The sequence below is a fragment of the Dryobates pubescens genome, chromosome 22 (genome assembly GCF_014839835.1).
Source record: "Dryobates pubescens isolate bDryPub1 chromosome 22, bDryPub1.pri, whole genome shotgun sequence".
Lineage (NCBI taxonomy): Eukaryota > Metazoa > Chordata > Aves > Piciformes > Picidae > Dryobates > Dryobates pubescens.
Window position 1 is genome coordinate 9,898,887 of NC_071633.1, and position 16,136 is coordinate 9,915,022.

General features: G+C 39.5%; 1 protein-coding gene across 1 annotated transcript in view; it reads left to right on the forward strand.

Moving 5' to 3' along the window:
* Nucleotides 1-16,136, forward strand: part of GALNT18 (polypeptide N-acetylgalactosaminyltransferase 18) — a 178,862-nt gene that overhangs the window by 137,414 nt on the left and 25,312 nt on the right. The window contains exons 9-10 of the mRNA XM_054172020.1: nucleotides 4,087-4,224; nucleotides 8,589-8,684. Of these exons, the coding sequence (XP_054027995.1) occupies nucleotides 4,087-4,224; nucleotides 8,589-8,684 (234 nt within the window). The remainder of the gene's footprint in view (nucleotides 1-4,086; nucleotides 4,225-8,588; nucleotides 8,685-16,136) is intronic.

Consider the following 16,136-nt stretch of genomic DNA (forward strand, 5'->3'; position numbering starts at 1 on the left):
GTAGGTCTATTGCACTGAAAAGATAATGTTGAATAGCTGACCCAAGAGTTCAGTTTGACATTGGATTTTAGTTGCTCTTCGTTTCACTACTCAATGGTATTTAATCTATGAACTGTTAAGTGCTACAAAGCTCTGAGAAAGGTGATTGTACCTACTCTGGAAAATATTCAGGGTCCATATAGAATAGATTGTTTCTACCAGGAGGCTGGACCATGTCTGTAGCCAAATTCTAGGTTTAACTTAACAGCATCGTTTTCTTGTTACAGCAAAAGCAAAGACTTAAATCTCTCTGAGTGATTTTGCAACTGTTCAGAGAAACTGGTTTTGCTGAGACTTCTAGTTCCAAGAAATAAAGTTCTGTACTTCTTCAGTTTAGTAAGGCAGAAGGTTAGAAACAAAAAACCAGGTAGTTATATGAAAGCTGATGTTGATTCAACTGCTTGCAATAGTTAAAACTAGATCATTTTGGCAAAGTGAGGAGGTTTTTGCCCTATTTTCAGGTTGCAGAATTAGCCACATAATGTACCATGAAAGCACTAGGAAACAAAATCCTCTGTGATCTGCTATAAGGAAAGGATCTTTCTGGAAGTTAGGCCCATGTTCAAAGAATCTAAGCTACCCTTTAAGTGGCCCTGGTTTGAGTACTTACACAGCATTCCTGGAGGATAGGGTAACTCATTTTACATCAAACTAATTTAAAAGATCTTTTATTTGTGATTAACATGAGAGATTTAAAATTCAGTTTTCTACTTTTGGATTTTAGATATTTTCCTGAAGACTGGTTGATCTGCACTGATCAATCAAGTTTTAATTCTTTGAGATCTGAATGCAGTGTGGAAATCAAACTTACAAAGAATACAAAGATAAGTTGTTGTTGCTATTACTTGCAAAATGGAAATTTAACAAGGAATAATAATGTAGTCTTGACTGTGCCAATAGGTCAGAAAAATACAAACCTGTTACAATAAATTTTAATGCTCCCTATTAAACAAAGGAATCAAATATACATTTGAAACAAAGGAGAAATAAAAAGTATGTGGATTGAACTGTGATTTCTGCAGGTAACAAAGTGCATCAAGATATTTACATGGTAGTTCTTGTACTGCCAAAACAGATTTTGTTCATAGTTTTGAAAAGAAGTAAGATGCTTTCTTACTACTTCAATCTCCAGTGATTTCCCACCACATATGTACAAATCATTGCACTGAACTGCTTGAGTAAGTTGCAATGCAGATTCTTTTCATCTTCAGAAAGGCTACTGCTGTCAAACCATAGTGCAAACTTAAAAGCTGGAAATGACAAGTGCTATAGCAGTGTTTAATAGTGCTGGCTTCTACTGCAATGTAATGAGATACCTCTGTTGTAGCGAGTGTTGTTCACCCAACTGCCATCTTTTGCCATGTGGAAAATAAGGAAGGACTTAAAAGAGCATTGGGGTTCTGCTTTGTTCTGACAGCCTGAGCCATGTGCTGAACTGATTGTGGAGCAGTAGGAAACAAGTACATGCTTAAGGAAACTGCTTGCATTTTAATGGAAAGACGAAAACAGAACAAAATGACACTCCCAAGCATTGTAATTGAATCAATCAGTATAAAGAAAACTTCTTCTTTGCATTAGAACATTTGGAGCAGTGCAGTATAGAAACACCAGCAGAAAGAGGAAGCATTAAATGTAAAGAAGCAAAATAATAGTAACAGCTTGGGGGACATTTGTAATACAGACTTTCAGGCAGGGGGCAAAGAAATGGTGGATGAGAAAAGCTGGGGATGGATTAGTTCAAATTTAGATATCAGACTGGATGGCAATATTCTGTTTCATCTTTGCTTACTTCAAGAAAATTAAAGGTGAAATACCAGAGGGACAGTTTTCAAATCAAACCTGGCTTCAGCTTAGGCAAAATGATGCTGAGATGCCATTGTGAGACACATGCAGAGGGGACAGACAGATAGCATGGCCGAAAACTGTTACACAAGTGGAGAACTACAGGAGTCATTCTCTCTGGAAGCTGATGAAATGGTACTCTGGTAATGGACTATGTAAGTAATAGAAATGTATTCGGTTATAACAGTTGGGACTTTCCATGAAATATGTTACTCCAAAATGTTAACCACAGGACCTGTTGTTTTTTATCCCCATGGAAGAATTCCCAGATTTCTGAGAAGCCCTATAGTCAGATGTTTCCAGCATTTTAGTCTTTGAGAGGTAATAACAATATAAAGGAGATAGACTCATTTGGCAGTGTGCTACGACTGCCTTCTTGGGATCTCTGTGGGTGGCTCTGAAGTGCTGAGGGCTTTAAATGGATACCATGGTGATTTCTGCATCATAACTGTTTAGATAGATTCAAAAAGCACTTAAAACCCAAAGGAAAGATTTATCACGTCCCAGAAGCAAAAGCAGTGCTCTCCATGTGTCCTCCCCTGTGGTTTTGGGTCTTGGTTGTGGGTTTGGTTTTTTACCTCCCATCACATTCGCAGCTTTGGGGAACACACTGAGTTGTGGCTGGTGATAAATCCAGTGCGCTATATGTGGGCTATTTTCCTTTTCTGGCTGCATGGGAGGACATGATTACTGGAGGCCCCAGATGCTCTGTCTTACTTTATGCACAACCTGTGGGGAAGCAAGTAATAAAGCCTGCAGGGCTGCATGGGAATAGAGCTGGGATGCACTGAACCAATTTAATATCCGATTCCAGGAAGCCTTGCTAGTGCTGGCAGTCGAATGTGTGTGTGCTGGTGTCTTCCTTCCCACAAATAGCAGATAGGCTGGCAAGTGCAGCTGAAGTGCTCCATGGGTGCTCCATGGGATCTGCTGGTTGTCTTACAGTACCCTACAGCACATTTCTCTATCTAGTCACTTGATAGAAAAGTCAGGAAAAGTGATTGTTGAAGGAGGAGTTTCACATAAAGGTTTGTGAATGACAATAGGGCTTGAGGGGAGTCATCATTCATAAGGACTAACCTGAGTTACCCCTTTTTATGCCTTCCTGCTTTTTAGTGTACTTGGCTAATGTGGAAGACAGTTTTATTTTTGTTACAAAATGCTTCCATAATAAAATATTCCAGATTAACATTAATTCAGTGCTTTGGGATGTAAGAAGCAGTCATTGCTTCAGCAGCTCAGAGACCTACATACTAAAAAAGATACCTTTTTGATGTGTAACTAGGAAAAATTGGTGCTTCCAGTGTTATTTTTAAATCATATCTGCTGGCTGATAAAATCTTTAGGGTGTTTATGGCCCAGTAAAGGATGTTGTTTAATAAAAGAATATTATTTAATAGGATTCCCTGTGAAAATTTATATATCCTGTGTTTTGTTCTGAGACAGAAGTGGTAGAACACAGTGTGGAGCAAAATTTTTCATTTTACTTCCTGTCAAATAGCAGCTATGGATTTGCACTTAGATCTCTCTCTAAAAATTTCCACTGCATGATTTTAATGTGATAAATTATTGATTTTTATACACAGGGACTTTATGAAACTCACACTTTATGATTTGCTCTTATGATAAGTAGAAATTAGGTTAGCTAGAAATGTAAACGAGAATAAAAATTAGGGGAGAGAATATTCTGAAATTGCTTTTAACAAAAATAGCAACTTCTCTTTTTACTACAAGAGATATTTAATAAGTGATGTTTCAGAAAGATGAGAAGAGTTTCTGCTCTTTGCAGTGAAGCAGTAAACCCAGGCTTCAGAAATGGCCAGAAAGTGTCATGTACTCATGATTAGGCCACTGTAGGACTCCAGCAATGAGGTTGTTTCTAGGGCAACTTGCTACTTCCTGCCAATTACTTTTGGATTTGGGAAGTGCCAAGAAATTGGAGAACAACAGTGATATTCATTGGAAGCTAGATCTAAACCCCACTGAAGTCAGTAGGGGTGGTTCCATTGACCAAAGGAGACTCTGCCATGGTGACCTGCATCATATTGAATTGGAGCACTCATGGAGTATGGGTGGGCAACAGACACACTTTGCAACCAAAAACTGATAGATAATTATCTTCGGTCATAGTCATCTTTGCAATAAGGGAGATGGTTAGTTCACTGATGCCTTTTCTGCTTTTCCTGTCCTTTGTTTTATGTGCAGGACTCCGGAATTGATATTGGTGATATATCTGAGAGGAAGGCTTTGAGAAAAAAGCTCCAGTGCAAGACCTTTAGGTGGTATCTTGTCAGCGTGTACCCAGAAATGAGGATGTATTCAGATACCATCGCCTATGGGGTGGTAAGGATCTTCTTTACAATTCCCATTCCAAAAAGGAGAAAGGTGTAATAGCAGAACTAATTCAGGCAGACTGTGCCTGGCTCTAAGTAGAAGAATCAGATAAACTTGAAGTTACTCGTTAAATAATTTGTGGGTAGTTGACAGAGACAGATGTTCTGCTGTAGTTTATGCTGAGGTATTTGGAAGGTTATCTTCCTCTTAATTTTTTCTTTGTTTTGGACTTGCGTTCCACTCAGAGGTACTCAGGCAGGATTTTTTTAAACAAGTTGGAGGTGTCAGTTGGAAAGTTTGTGGCAGCAGGTAAATTAACAAAATCGGGTCAGTATTTCAGCTATGAGCTTCTTAATGTTGCACCCAGATCTTAATTTAAACCTCAAATACCTGTATTTTGGGATCATCATCCTCATTACTTGTGTGATGTTAATACCATTGTCTACGTTGAAATCATGCTTGAGTTGTACCATGCTAATTAAAGCAGAGGCAATTTTGCCCCTAGAAAACTGGCAATCTAAACAGAGTGGGCAACCATACATGGACCCATAATAAGCTAGCAGAGGTGGGAGATCCTTTTCACGTTCTCTGTTCAGTGTCATAGTCACAAAAATTCATTCCTGTGAATTAAAATTGCCTTTTTGCATGCAAGTCCCAGTCAGGAAATGTAACTAGTAAGAGCAGATCATACAAGTGAAAGATTCAGTTTGAGTCAGTCTTCCTCAAAACAGAAGTCTCGGTTGTGCAGTTTGCCATTATGGCTCTGAGAAGACCTTGAGGGTGCCATAGAGCAGCTGCTCTGTTTTGGCAAATGAAGTGGTTGTGTGCCTCTCTAAGTTCCATGAGTGGTTTGATGATCAATTAAAATTATGCTGGTTTATCAAGCAATCAAAAAAAGAGAAGAAAAACAATTCCAGCAAAGGTTTAGGTCATTGTTAAATACCTGAGATGATGGTTACGTTCCAAAATAGTTCAGAATAATGTCCAAATCACACCTACGTGCAAGGAGTCTCCTCCACGGACTGTGTGGAATGCCAGAGATGCCATGATCTAATTTGGTGAGGAGTTTCTTGAGGAGGAGCCATAGTAGCTAAGAACTGCATGGTGGTGCTCTTGTCAGTATTTCTGGCTAAAAAAAATCTTTGATTGCAGGTAGAAGTGATATTAGATTGAAAAAGGAAGACCAGTGGACTAGCTAAGGTACTTGTGTAGTGTCAGAATGAATTCTGTATCTTGTAAGCCAAAGTGAAAATCGGTGACTAGGCACGTTATGATTTTACATTCTGCTGAGACTTTTTCATCAGCCTTTGGAGGTTCCTTGGTGACAACATACAAACCAAAAACAATGAGAGTTTGTTACAGCAGTACTGAACTCACTGGCCAGCAGAACACACATAATAATGCACATGATGCAGTCTTCTCTCTGCAGTGCAAGAGCAGTCTCATCAGCTATGAATGATGCGAGGAGCAGGCCTTATGTTGTTATTTTACTATCACAAGAGGGGCAGTGGACAGCTCTGGCAGTATGTCTGTATAGGTGAAAGGGGAGTCCTTTTTGAAACACAGAGCTTAGTGTTTTATCAAATGCTCTTGTATGAAACATCAAGTGCCCCAGTCTTTTTAGTAAACTAATTGCTTGGATCCCTAGTCTTCCTCCATGTCTGCTTTCCTGTTTGCTTGATTGTCTTACACTGGAGCAAGGTGTGATATTTCAAAGGATGGCAGCCTCCTGCCGATACTCTCAAGTGCTTCCATTCCTCATCTTCATTTTTTGTAGAACACAGAGATACTGCTTCTATAGCATTATCATTGTTTTTAAAAAATACTGAGTAATAGCAAAAGTTACCTGAACAGGGTTAGGATGTAGGCATCTACAGTGTCACTACTCACATTTATCCCCTGAATCCTTAATTTCTTCTGCACCATGAGAATTAGGAAGAGAGTTGAATCATTTGTGCTGTGGCATATAGCTAGGGTTAGGGTTGGTGGCAGGATAAGGGTTTGGGAACCAAATTTCTTTCTGAATATGAATTAGGAGTTAGGAGAACGTGTATTTAACACTCTGATTCCAGCTTGAGGTTTGAGATAATTTTGCAAATACCCAGTTTGAGTAGTCTAGTGTAACTCTATTCTGTAAGGCTCTGGGTTTGAAAGGCAGCAAATGGCAGTATCTGGGTTTCAGCATAGACATTGGCAACCTGATTGTCCTCTGGATTATAACTAAATCTTGATAGTCATAAACTGCATTATCCAGGTTAATTGTTAGTTGTCACCAAAGCCACTAGATCATGGAAAGGGATGGTTCCAAAGAGTCTGGGCCTCAGCATTAGGAACAGTGGTTTGGTTTGGGGGTTTTTGCTGTTTTCTGTGGGGATCAGTTCTCTACAAATACTCAAAAGTTAATTGTAGAGTTGGGATAAGAGTTGAGAAATTAACTCTGAAGAGGTCATTTTATTTTTCAGTTCTCAAGGCTTATCAGAGAAGGACTGGTGTTAAAAGGAATGTAGTGTTTTCTTTCTTTAGGGCCTGATCACCAAACAGCTGCTGTTAGGATTGAGGTCATGTTTCTTTTTATAGCTTGGGACTCTGAAGTCTCTGTCTGTTTTACTGCTGGGTCAGCCCTCCCAGATGAGTTGCATGCTGATGCTGGTCAAGGCAGATGTTTTAGCTGCTTTTATCATGTGGATTGTTGTAGAAAGGTTATATAACAGTAGAGCTAGGACAGACATTAGAATTTGGGTTTGTGGAAGAGGTTTTGAAAAGGTGAAAGTAGTGCTGGATCCAGGCATGAATTAATAAGGCTGATACTTCTCATTGGTTTAGATGTAGAGTGGTGCCTGACATCTGATTACGAGTGGAGTCATGGCTGTGGTTACTTTTGTGAGTAAGACAAAGCTTTGAGAAAGGAAATTTCATTCTGTTCTTGAGGGCTGCAGCTAAGAACAAGGCCAGTATTGATACCCAATGTGTATTTTCTCTCTCATGTTGATATCTGTCATGTCTGTTACTGAATTTAGAGTTTGATTTGGAGTTGGAAATCTTGTAGAGATGAGTTGGTGGTTATCCTCCGATCAACTGGGATAGGGTTTAATATCACAAGAAGCTGGGAGGGGATGCAGCCAGGACAGGTGACCCCAACTAGGCAAAAGGATACCATGTGACATTATGGTCATGCTGAGTATGTAACTTGGGGTCATGGCTCCAAGGATGGGCTGAGCATCAAGTTCTGCATTGTGCATCACTTGCTTTGTGTTGTCTTCTATTCCTGTGCTGTTCCTATTAAACTGTCCTTACCTCAAACCACCAAGTTATACCTTTCTTTTCTGATTCCCCTCCCCATCCTACTGGGAGCAGGTAGAAATGAGCAAGAAGCCATGTGGTGCTTCATTGCCAGCTGGGCTTAAACCATGACAAAGGTTTTGATTTTATTCACTGCCTGGCTTCAGTCTCAGTTTTGTTCAGGCTTCTTATGTACTAGTGCACTTCCAGACTTCCTTTCTAAGCATGGCAATTTGTTTACCTCAAAGGAGGCCCCTGTACACAGCTGACAGGACTGCTCAGTAAATCACAGGGGGTTGCCAACCACATCACCTTTTCACTCCCTCAATCAGAGAATTCTCTCATGTTCTCTGAACTGATGTTATACCTCTGACCACCTTTATACTTGCCCGTGGGTATGCAGTCCACATCTTTAGCCTCACACTACAAAGACCTTCCAGCTATCTGTGCTCATTAATTTCACACTTTGCTTTCAGAGGATTCTGTCTCAGCGCTGCACAGGTAATGCTGAGGGTTCGCGAGAACAGAGCCAAGAACTTTGCAGTCTGTTCATAGCCAGATTTCTCTGTGTGGGCTAGCTTGGAATGGGGCAAAGAAGAGCTAGTGCATACCAATTGGCCAAAAGTCTCCAAGTGTCAGTAGAAAGAACTTTTTTGAATTATTTCCAGGAACTGGAAGACTCACTTGAGTGGTTCTGAAAAGCTGTTTAATTACAGGCCTTTCTTCTGTCTTTAAAACTCCCTCCATACTGCTCAGCTAGCTTCACTGGGAAAATGCTTGTCTTCTGTGTGGAGTGTGTAGCAGGGACTGATTAGGAAATAGTTTTTTAAATGTACATCAAAAATTATTATCTCTGAAGGCTTATTGAAACCTGCCTCCCTGAAAACTCCTGCAACATTATTGGAATCACTAGTGTTAGATTAACGACAAGGAGGAATTTAGTCCAGGTGTCTTCTCTCCAGTAGCTTCACTGCAACAAACGTTTTTAATTTCCTTGCTTGACTACATATGGGGTTTTTTGCATAGAAAATAAAGTAATCACAGGATATGGGGTTTTTTCTTGCTTGATTTCTTTTTCTTTCTGTTTATTTTAGCTGCAGAATTCCCTGAAAAGTGATTTGTGCCTTGATCAAGGGCCAGACACGGAGAATATCCCAATCATGTATATCTGCCATGGAATGACACCACAGGTCAGTTTGTCTAATGGTCTCTGATACTGCTGCTGCTCCTAGTAAACTGTGTAGGAGGAAGCAACCTGTACCTGTCAGCATTTTCCTGCAACAATGCCTCCATAAGCTGTTTAGTGGCTCTTTTATAGGAAGCTAGAATGTTCCTTCTGCCATAAGCTGTGAATCAGTGCTGTATTTGTGCTCTGGCAGTGAGCTTATTTGTGCATTTTGAAACTATTTAAGGAATACAAGAGTCAGCACCGGCCCAGATTTGTTGATAAAGGCTTTCATTTCTGATCTTTAACTATGCATGTCATATGAATGAAACAATGCCTTTCCAAATATTTTACATATGTACACTCATAGTTTGTTTATATATTATGTTATCTGTTTATATATTATCAGAAGCAACATCTTTTTTACTTGATATTTAGTCTCATCTTCATAAATCTGAAACATACAGCTGCCTTCTTCACACTTACACAGTTGTGTCAAATGCCAAACCATCTTCTTGTGAAATCCCTTCTTCTAAAGCTCCATTTTTTTCATTGTCTGCCATTGTCCTGTTACTCTAGTATATGCCAAAGACTCAGATTACTAAAACCGTTCCATTTTCTTACATGACAACTGGATTTATTAACCTGGCAAACAGGAAGGTTAAGATATTGTATCTCCCAAAGTGATTAAGTATATGGGGATAGGTGAAAGTGTTTAGAGGTAAACCTTGACAGTAAATATGTTACATGGTGCAGAATGTGCTTGTCAGAGACATGGCAGATTATCTAACTGAAAAGTAACAGAAGCAAAAATGATGTAAAAGAAATGGATGTATTTGTGGGAGTGACTGGAGAAACTGAAAAATCCCTCCAGTTTGATTTTTTTTCTCTGACAACCCTTTATATTTGCTTTCTCAAAAAGCCCCTACTTAAATTACAGAATCTGTATTTTCCCATGGAATCAGTTATGTGGCTTGGCTGCACAGGAAATTAATCTGCCTGATATCTCAGAAATAAACACAGAGCAACAAGGTCTTGTGCCCTGTACCTGCAACTCGTAGTGAGCTGGAAATATGAGTTTGGTGAAATGCAGATATGGTTCTGTACTTCCTTGTCAAGTTACACATGCTGAAACTGTGTTCTGTGCCAGCTTCCTTCGCCAAGAGCCTTTATTATTGATCGCTAGTGGTGTCATGCTTGAGTAAATTATGAATGATGAAGACAAAATGTCTGAAAATCCCATCCATCAGACTTGCTCACTGCATGGGCTGTGGCTTTGTTTGTCACATAATTATGTGGTAACCACTGTTTGCCTCCAGGAGGTTTTTGAGCTAGTCCTCAGTGTTTGCTCAGGAACTGTGTCATTCACCTGTGAGACAGAGCCATTATTCTTCATCTTCTGGGAGCACGATGTAACTGTCTTCTGGCACATCATCTATGATAACAGCACACTACAGGCACGGCTGGAAATTCCAATTAGAAATTTTAATTATAGCTAAAACAACAACAACAAAACTTCAATTAGCAGTTTAGTATTCACCAGATCAAAAACTACCTTTGAATGCCAGCTGAAGTTCTGTTTAAATGAGATAGTAGGAAATAAATGACAGAGGGAAAAGTAGCAAGGGAAACTTCTCTTGACAAGACTCTGCTCTTCTCATATTTACAATGTTGTGTCTCCTTCCCATTACCTACGTAGTTAATTTTGTAACTAATAATGTTAAAGACAACCCCCAAAAAGACCCAGGTATGAGCAAGATCCCAGTAACAGAGCAATAGACTTTCCGTATGTCGGGGATTATGATGTTAACAGGGAAAGCAGTAACAGACATTATTTGGCTTGCTTCTACAAGATTTCCATTGCATTTATTACATCTCTTGCTCAAGCAGAGCTTCAGCCATTTACATGTCCTGTACCACATAGGAAACTTGGGAATAAATATTTCTTTTCGTCTTAGCGAACTCACCAATAAGCACAAAAGATACTGGTGAGATGCTAATTTTATTCTAGCAGTGGTGACATGAGGGTAATTTAATATATGGGGTTATTTTGCCCACCTGTCAGTCTTTATCAAAACAGGCAAAAAGATTAGTCCCCTGATAGGCTCCTTGTGTGACCCAGGGGTTTGATGATGCCATTCTTAGCTCTGGTGCAGTTTTACTGTTGCAGCTTTACCATTTACAGTTTTAGAGCCGGCACTATGGAAGGGTTTGCAGAATTGCATCTAGATGTGCATTAATATATCTGGTTGCCAGGAACCATTCCCTCATGTGCAATTTCAATTGCTGTTCTTAGTTACTGCTACAGCGTCCCATCTGTCCGTGTCCCACTCCCCCCCATACATTTTGGGATTTTCATCTTTTTGCATGGAATGACTTGGATGAGTCATTCGCAATCAAGTAATAGTTTGAGTATTGTATGTACAGCTACTGTTTCCTTTTAGCATGTTCTGTAGAAGAAAGGGAGCTGTGTCCCTAACATTAAAAATTCACACTCCATTTTTTTGCAGACAATATTGAGAATACTGCGTAGCTTCATAATTAAAAGCAGAAAAAAATGGCAAGGAAATGTCCTCTAATATTGCCATGAAAAGATCAGAAACAATGTTCCCTGTGGTGCTTAAGATTAATTTTGAACAGTCGCCAGAATCTGTGATTGATTCCTCAACCTTTCAGCAATCCGCTCCATTCATCTGCTAGAACTAACATTAGCACGTTCATAGTTCATTCCTGCAGGTATTTTAGAACACTCTGTAACTGTGTTCATTTTGTAGTACTGGTCTGCAAGTAAAAAAACTGATGCAAATCTTACCTGTGGTTAAATAGGATGGAATGGAAAATCTCAAGGTAGTCCTCATGATACTGCTGAGAAACAATTTCTCACAGCAGGATATTTGACTTGGCCTGAAAAGACAAAGGCATTTGAAAAACTGGAATCCATGATTAGGTATGTTTTGTACCCTTCTGTCTTCAGAGAGTGCTTCCCAGGGTAGCTATGTTTTGTCCTGGTCCCCAGGAGCCTGGACACTTCAGGAGTTGCAATACCATCCACTGAGTAGAGAACTTGCGTGTTGAAAGAGCAAAAAATACACTGGTGATGCCAAACAGGTGGTGATCCTGCAATGCATTCTCATTAATTTAAGGGAAGAATTGCTATTACTTTATCTTTACTTATGATTGCATTACAAAATGTTGCCCAGGTAATTATAGATTCTGTTAAGTACTTCTTTGGCTTCTACTTGGCAGCATAAGTTGCTCATCCTCCCCTAGTTGTGCTGCCAGTGTGTACTGCTTTCTAAGCATCACCTCCTTCCATTTCTGTCTTTAGTCACTATCTGATCAAAATCAGTGCTCCTGTTACCATTCCCATCTGTACAGCAACACACAGTATATTGGCTTCACACCTCAGATGCATCAAGAACATCATGTCACACCTGAACATCTACTGTTACTTCCTGTAGTCGCCATGGGAACTGGACAGCTATTAGATGTGTGTCATACAAGGCCATAAGGTGGTTTTGATACTTTTGGTGTGCTGCTGGTCAGCTGTTTGGAAAGGGCTTTTCATGTATGTCTTATCCTGTCATAGCAAATCTCACCTGCTGTGCAGTGCTGCTGCTTCTTAGAAAAACTGAGCAAACTGACTTCTGCAACTATTAAAATAGTTAACAAAGTAAATGTAACTTGGTAAACCAGTTAACAACAGTAGTTAAAATAGGTTCCCACTGTGGTGTTCAGTGGTGGTAGAAATCCTGTTGCATTAATTGCATGAGAACAGCTCAAAGGCAAGGCACAGCAGCCTACAGTTGTTCTTGGCCAAAGAAAAATACAGTGGCAACAGCTGAGGATGATAGGGAAACAGCCCTCCTTCAGTATGATGATATAAGGAAACAGGAAGATTGGGAGATGAAGTGGACTGGCAGTAACAGAGGAAGTGAGAGGAGATTAAAGGAAAGAAGGAAAGAAAGAGGAATTGTAGTGGCAAAGCCATACAAAATATAAAGTTCATGTGAAGTTGCAGGGGTTTGCTGTGTTGTTTTTTTTTTCAGTGGTTCATGCAGAAAAGGATAAAGGTACTGCTTTAGTTCTTGAACTTGTTGAAGCAAAGCTACAATTCAGTCATACATGTAGGCCTTAAAGATCCATTTCCAGCACTGCCTTCATTTGCATGGAAAAGTACCTGCATGAGGCCTGACTGCATTCTCTTCCTAATTCTGGAGCCTAGATGTTTGTTGTTGTTGTTGAATGCAGCTGTTTAACCAGGACTGTAATCTTGAAGGCAGACTGATGACAGTCTGCATTAAAACTACTCCTGAGTGATAATTTGGAAGGTTCTTTGCTGCGAATGAAGCATCACATTATTAGAGAGTCTATAACTATTGCAATAAACAAGTGCCATTAGTCACTGAAGTGATATTTTAAGTGTAGATCTACCTTGAAAAGTTCTTGTGATTGAGGGGATAATGGGCATTTCTCTGTTCCCATGTTCAGTATCTTCTGGCTCATATATTCCTCAATTTATGAGCAGTTAAGCCATGAATGTGATAGTCAATACAAACCAGTTAGATTTTGAGGAATTCAGGTTGGGAGTAGGGTCAGAAAATTAGATGGGGAGAACTGCTACAAAAGAAATGCAGGTGAGAAGGCACACCCACTCATATCCCTTCATGTTCTCACAAGAGACTGCAGAGCTGACCCTCAGAAACAGATGACTGCAGCCCAACTTGGTACGAATTACTGCATCTCTGCAGAAGGCCATGAAAGGAAGTCATGCCAACAAGTAAAGCTGTGCCAGTGCACACTGTGAGACTGACCCGAAACCTTAATGTTACATTCGAAGCACAGTGTGTGAAGTATTGGAAACTGCAGCTATCAAAAATCCTATGAACTTCTAAACTCTCTTTGAAGGATTCATGAGTGCTCCTTTTAAAATATTATTCATCTACATTTTTGTTAAGACTATTATTCTTCAATGAAACTTCTTAGCATAATGGCTGTTCCTACTCAGGTGTTTGCTTATTTAGAACTAAGAACATATATGACTGGAAATGGCAATCACTGAAGGCATTTTATTCTAGCAAAAATGTAGAGGGTTGATCACAAACAGTTATTAGTCCAGTCTATAAAACCCAGGAGAGCGAAGAATTCAAATATGTTCAGCAAATAATTATCAAAAGAGTCTAAATTGCTTGGGGGGGGGGAAGGGTGGAATTCATTTATTTTAAATTAAAAATTTAGACATCTCTAGACTAAAGTTAGTGTGATCTTCAGGTTATTGAGGCTTGACAACATCTCAAAATGGATCCTTAATTTTAATAAGTCTATTGCAGAGTTAAAATTTCCTTTAGACTCCTGTGCCTCATGAAATTCACGTTGTACTGGACAATTGTCAATACCAGGAAAGCCAGGACAAGACCCATGTGCTTTGTCAGAGTGAATGCAAAGGGAATTTGGATGCAGTAACTCGTAGGAGTGGCTTTCTGTGTATGTAAAGTATGCATTACATTTCTCTATAAGGAGAAATGGACAGACAAAATGTGATTGTATCATTTACTACAGGTCAGCCTTTCCATGGCATCTTTCCATTTGCTTTAAAAGAAAGAAACATGGAGATACTGAATACTGCCACTGGTTTGTTTTTTTAACACTGCTGCCAACAGAGCTCCACAGCACTGCTCTCCTGAAAAGTTTTAGATACAGAAGTTTCTGAAGTTTCAGGACAGCATATAGCTGTGGTGACTGACATCCTGAGCTGGCCATATTCTTTTTCTCCTACTACCAAAAATTAAACTTAAGAGTAACATTGCAATTATTCTAGGCCAAAAATGCAGCATTCTAAGAAACTACAATGAAATACAGACATTTCAGAAAACAAGAGATTAGAAGTAGGACCATGTTCTTAGGGAGGTGTGTGTAAAAGACATAAGCATCACAAGCTGAGACTGTGCAAGAAAATAGTTAAACAGAAGGGCTCACATCTAGCAGCTGCTGATACAAGCACATTTCAATAGCTGTCAGGGAATAAGGAAGAACAGAACAAAATCTGCTGATGTGTATCAATGACCCCTCAAACTTGAAAAATCACTGCCCTGAAGATGTCTACAATAAACATTTTCAGGGAGTCTTTTGTAAGCAATAAAAAGCACAGCAGCTGTTTTAACAACTGTCAGTCACAGGCAAGCTCAGGATCTATGTTTGTGTTTGTCTTCAAGGTAAATGTTAGACACACTCAGTGTCTGTGCACAAGACTGGTCTGACATCTGCTCTGCACAGTGCCATTTCTTCCTAAGGATCTGCTAAGGCATTGGTCTGAAGTTAGCAGTTACCTGGTTTATGGTAATTATTTTGTGTATGCAGACACATATAGAGTCTCATATAGAAACTGAACCGTATAAAACATCAAATCATGCCCTGGTGCAGATAGATAGCAGTGAAAGGTCATACCATGCTGTAAAGAGAGCAGTCATTCCTCTGTACAGCCACAGTGAGTATGTCACCATACAAAATGAAGCAGGTGCAGCTAGAGAGTGGCAGCTGAGCTGGTCAGCCTGATTCCTAGTGTCCCTGCCCCAGGCTGCTCTTCCAGCAGCAACATCTGAGTGAGCACAGCCTGGGCATTGCTTTCCTTTGTCTTGTAGGGCCTAACGCTAACTTCATGTATGCCTTTTGTTTTTTTTCCTTCAATCTAGGTTACTTAGTTGAGTAAAGGTCCAAGTAACAGAAGATAAAGTTACAGTTAGTGAATCTGCCTAGCAAGGTTGGTTATAAGAAGTAATGAACTCTTAATTTTCATTTTAAACATACTCAGTAAAGGGCTTGCTTGCTATGGCAATTAATGTCTTACATAAGACATCCCTGCTGAGTAGTTTATTGAGGCTATTTATATTTCTGTTAATTTCTTTCAGTGCATAAATCCTGGTTTTGATCATAGTAAAGTTAATAGAAACTGTGACCTTGTTTACAATGAAAGCAAGTCTGGTGTTAGTTTTTTGCAATCCTTTTCAAAGTGGAGAGTTTTTCTGATGTATGCCTGAGAAGCTAAATCCAGTAAACACATTTTCAAAGCTGCAGCCTCTTTAGAATCTGTGCATCAGGGATGCACTTTAGAGTAGGTACATCAGGAAGCCACAGAGATGTCAAAGGTTTCCAAAACTAACTAGTCCTTCCTTGGTCTAGCTTCATATTGGAGATATGTTATGGATGAAGACTGTAATGCATCATTTCACTTTGTATATTTTCTGGTTTTAATCTTTTCCCTTAACTTTGATTCTGGCTAAATTCTCATTATTTACTTCAGTGAGGTTTCCAGAGAAAGAATCTGTTAATCTGATTTCTAGTTTTGGAGTAAGTTTTGTACTGAACCATTTGCCATAAGTAAATTATTTCTGCACTTGCTGTGGTTTGATTCAAGAGGCTTTCTGTTGATACAGATATTACCACCATTACCCAATCTCGGGTATTGCTTAGCTCATCCAAA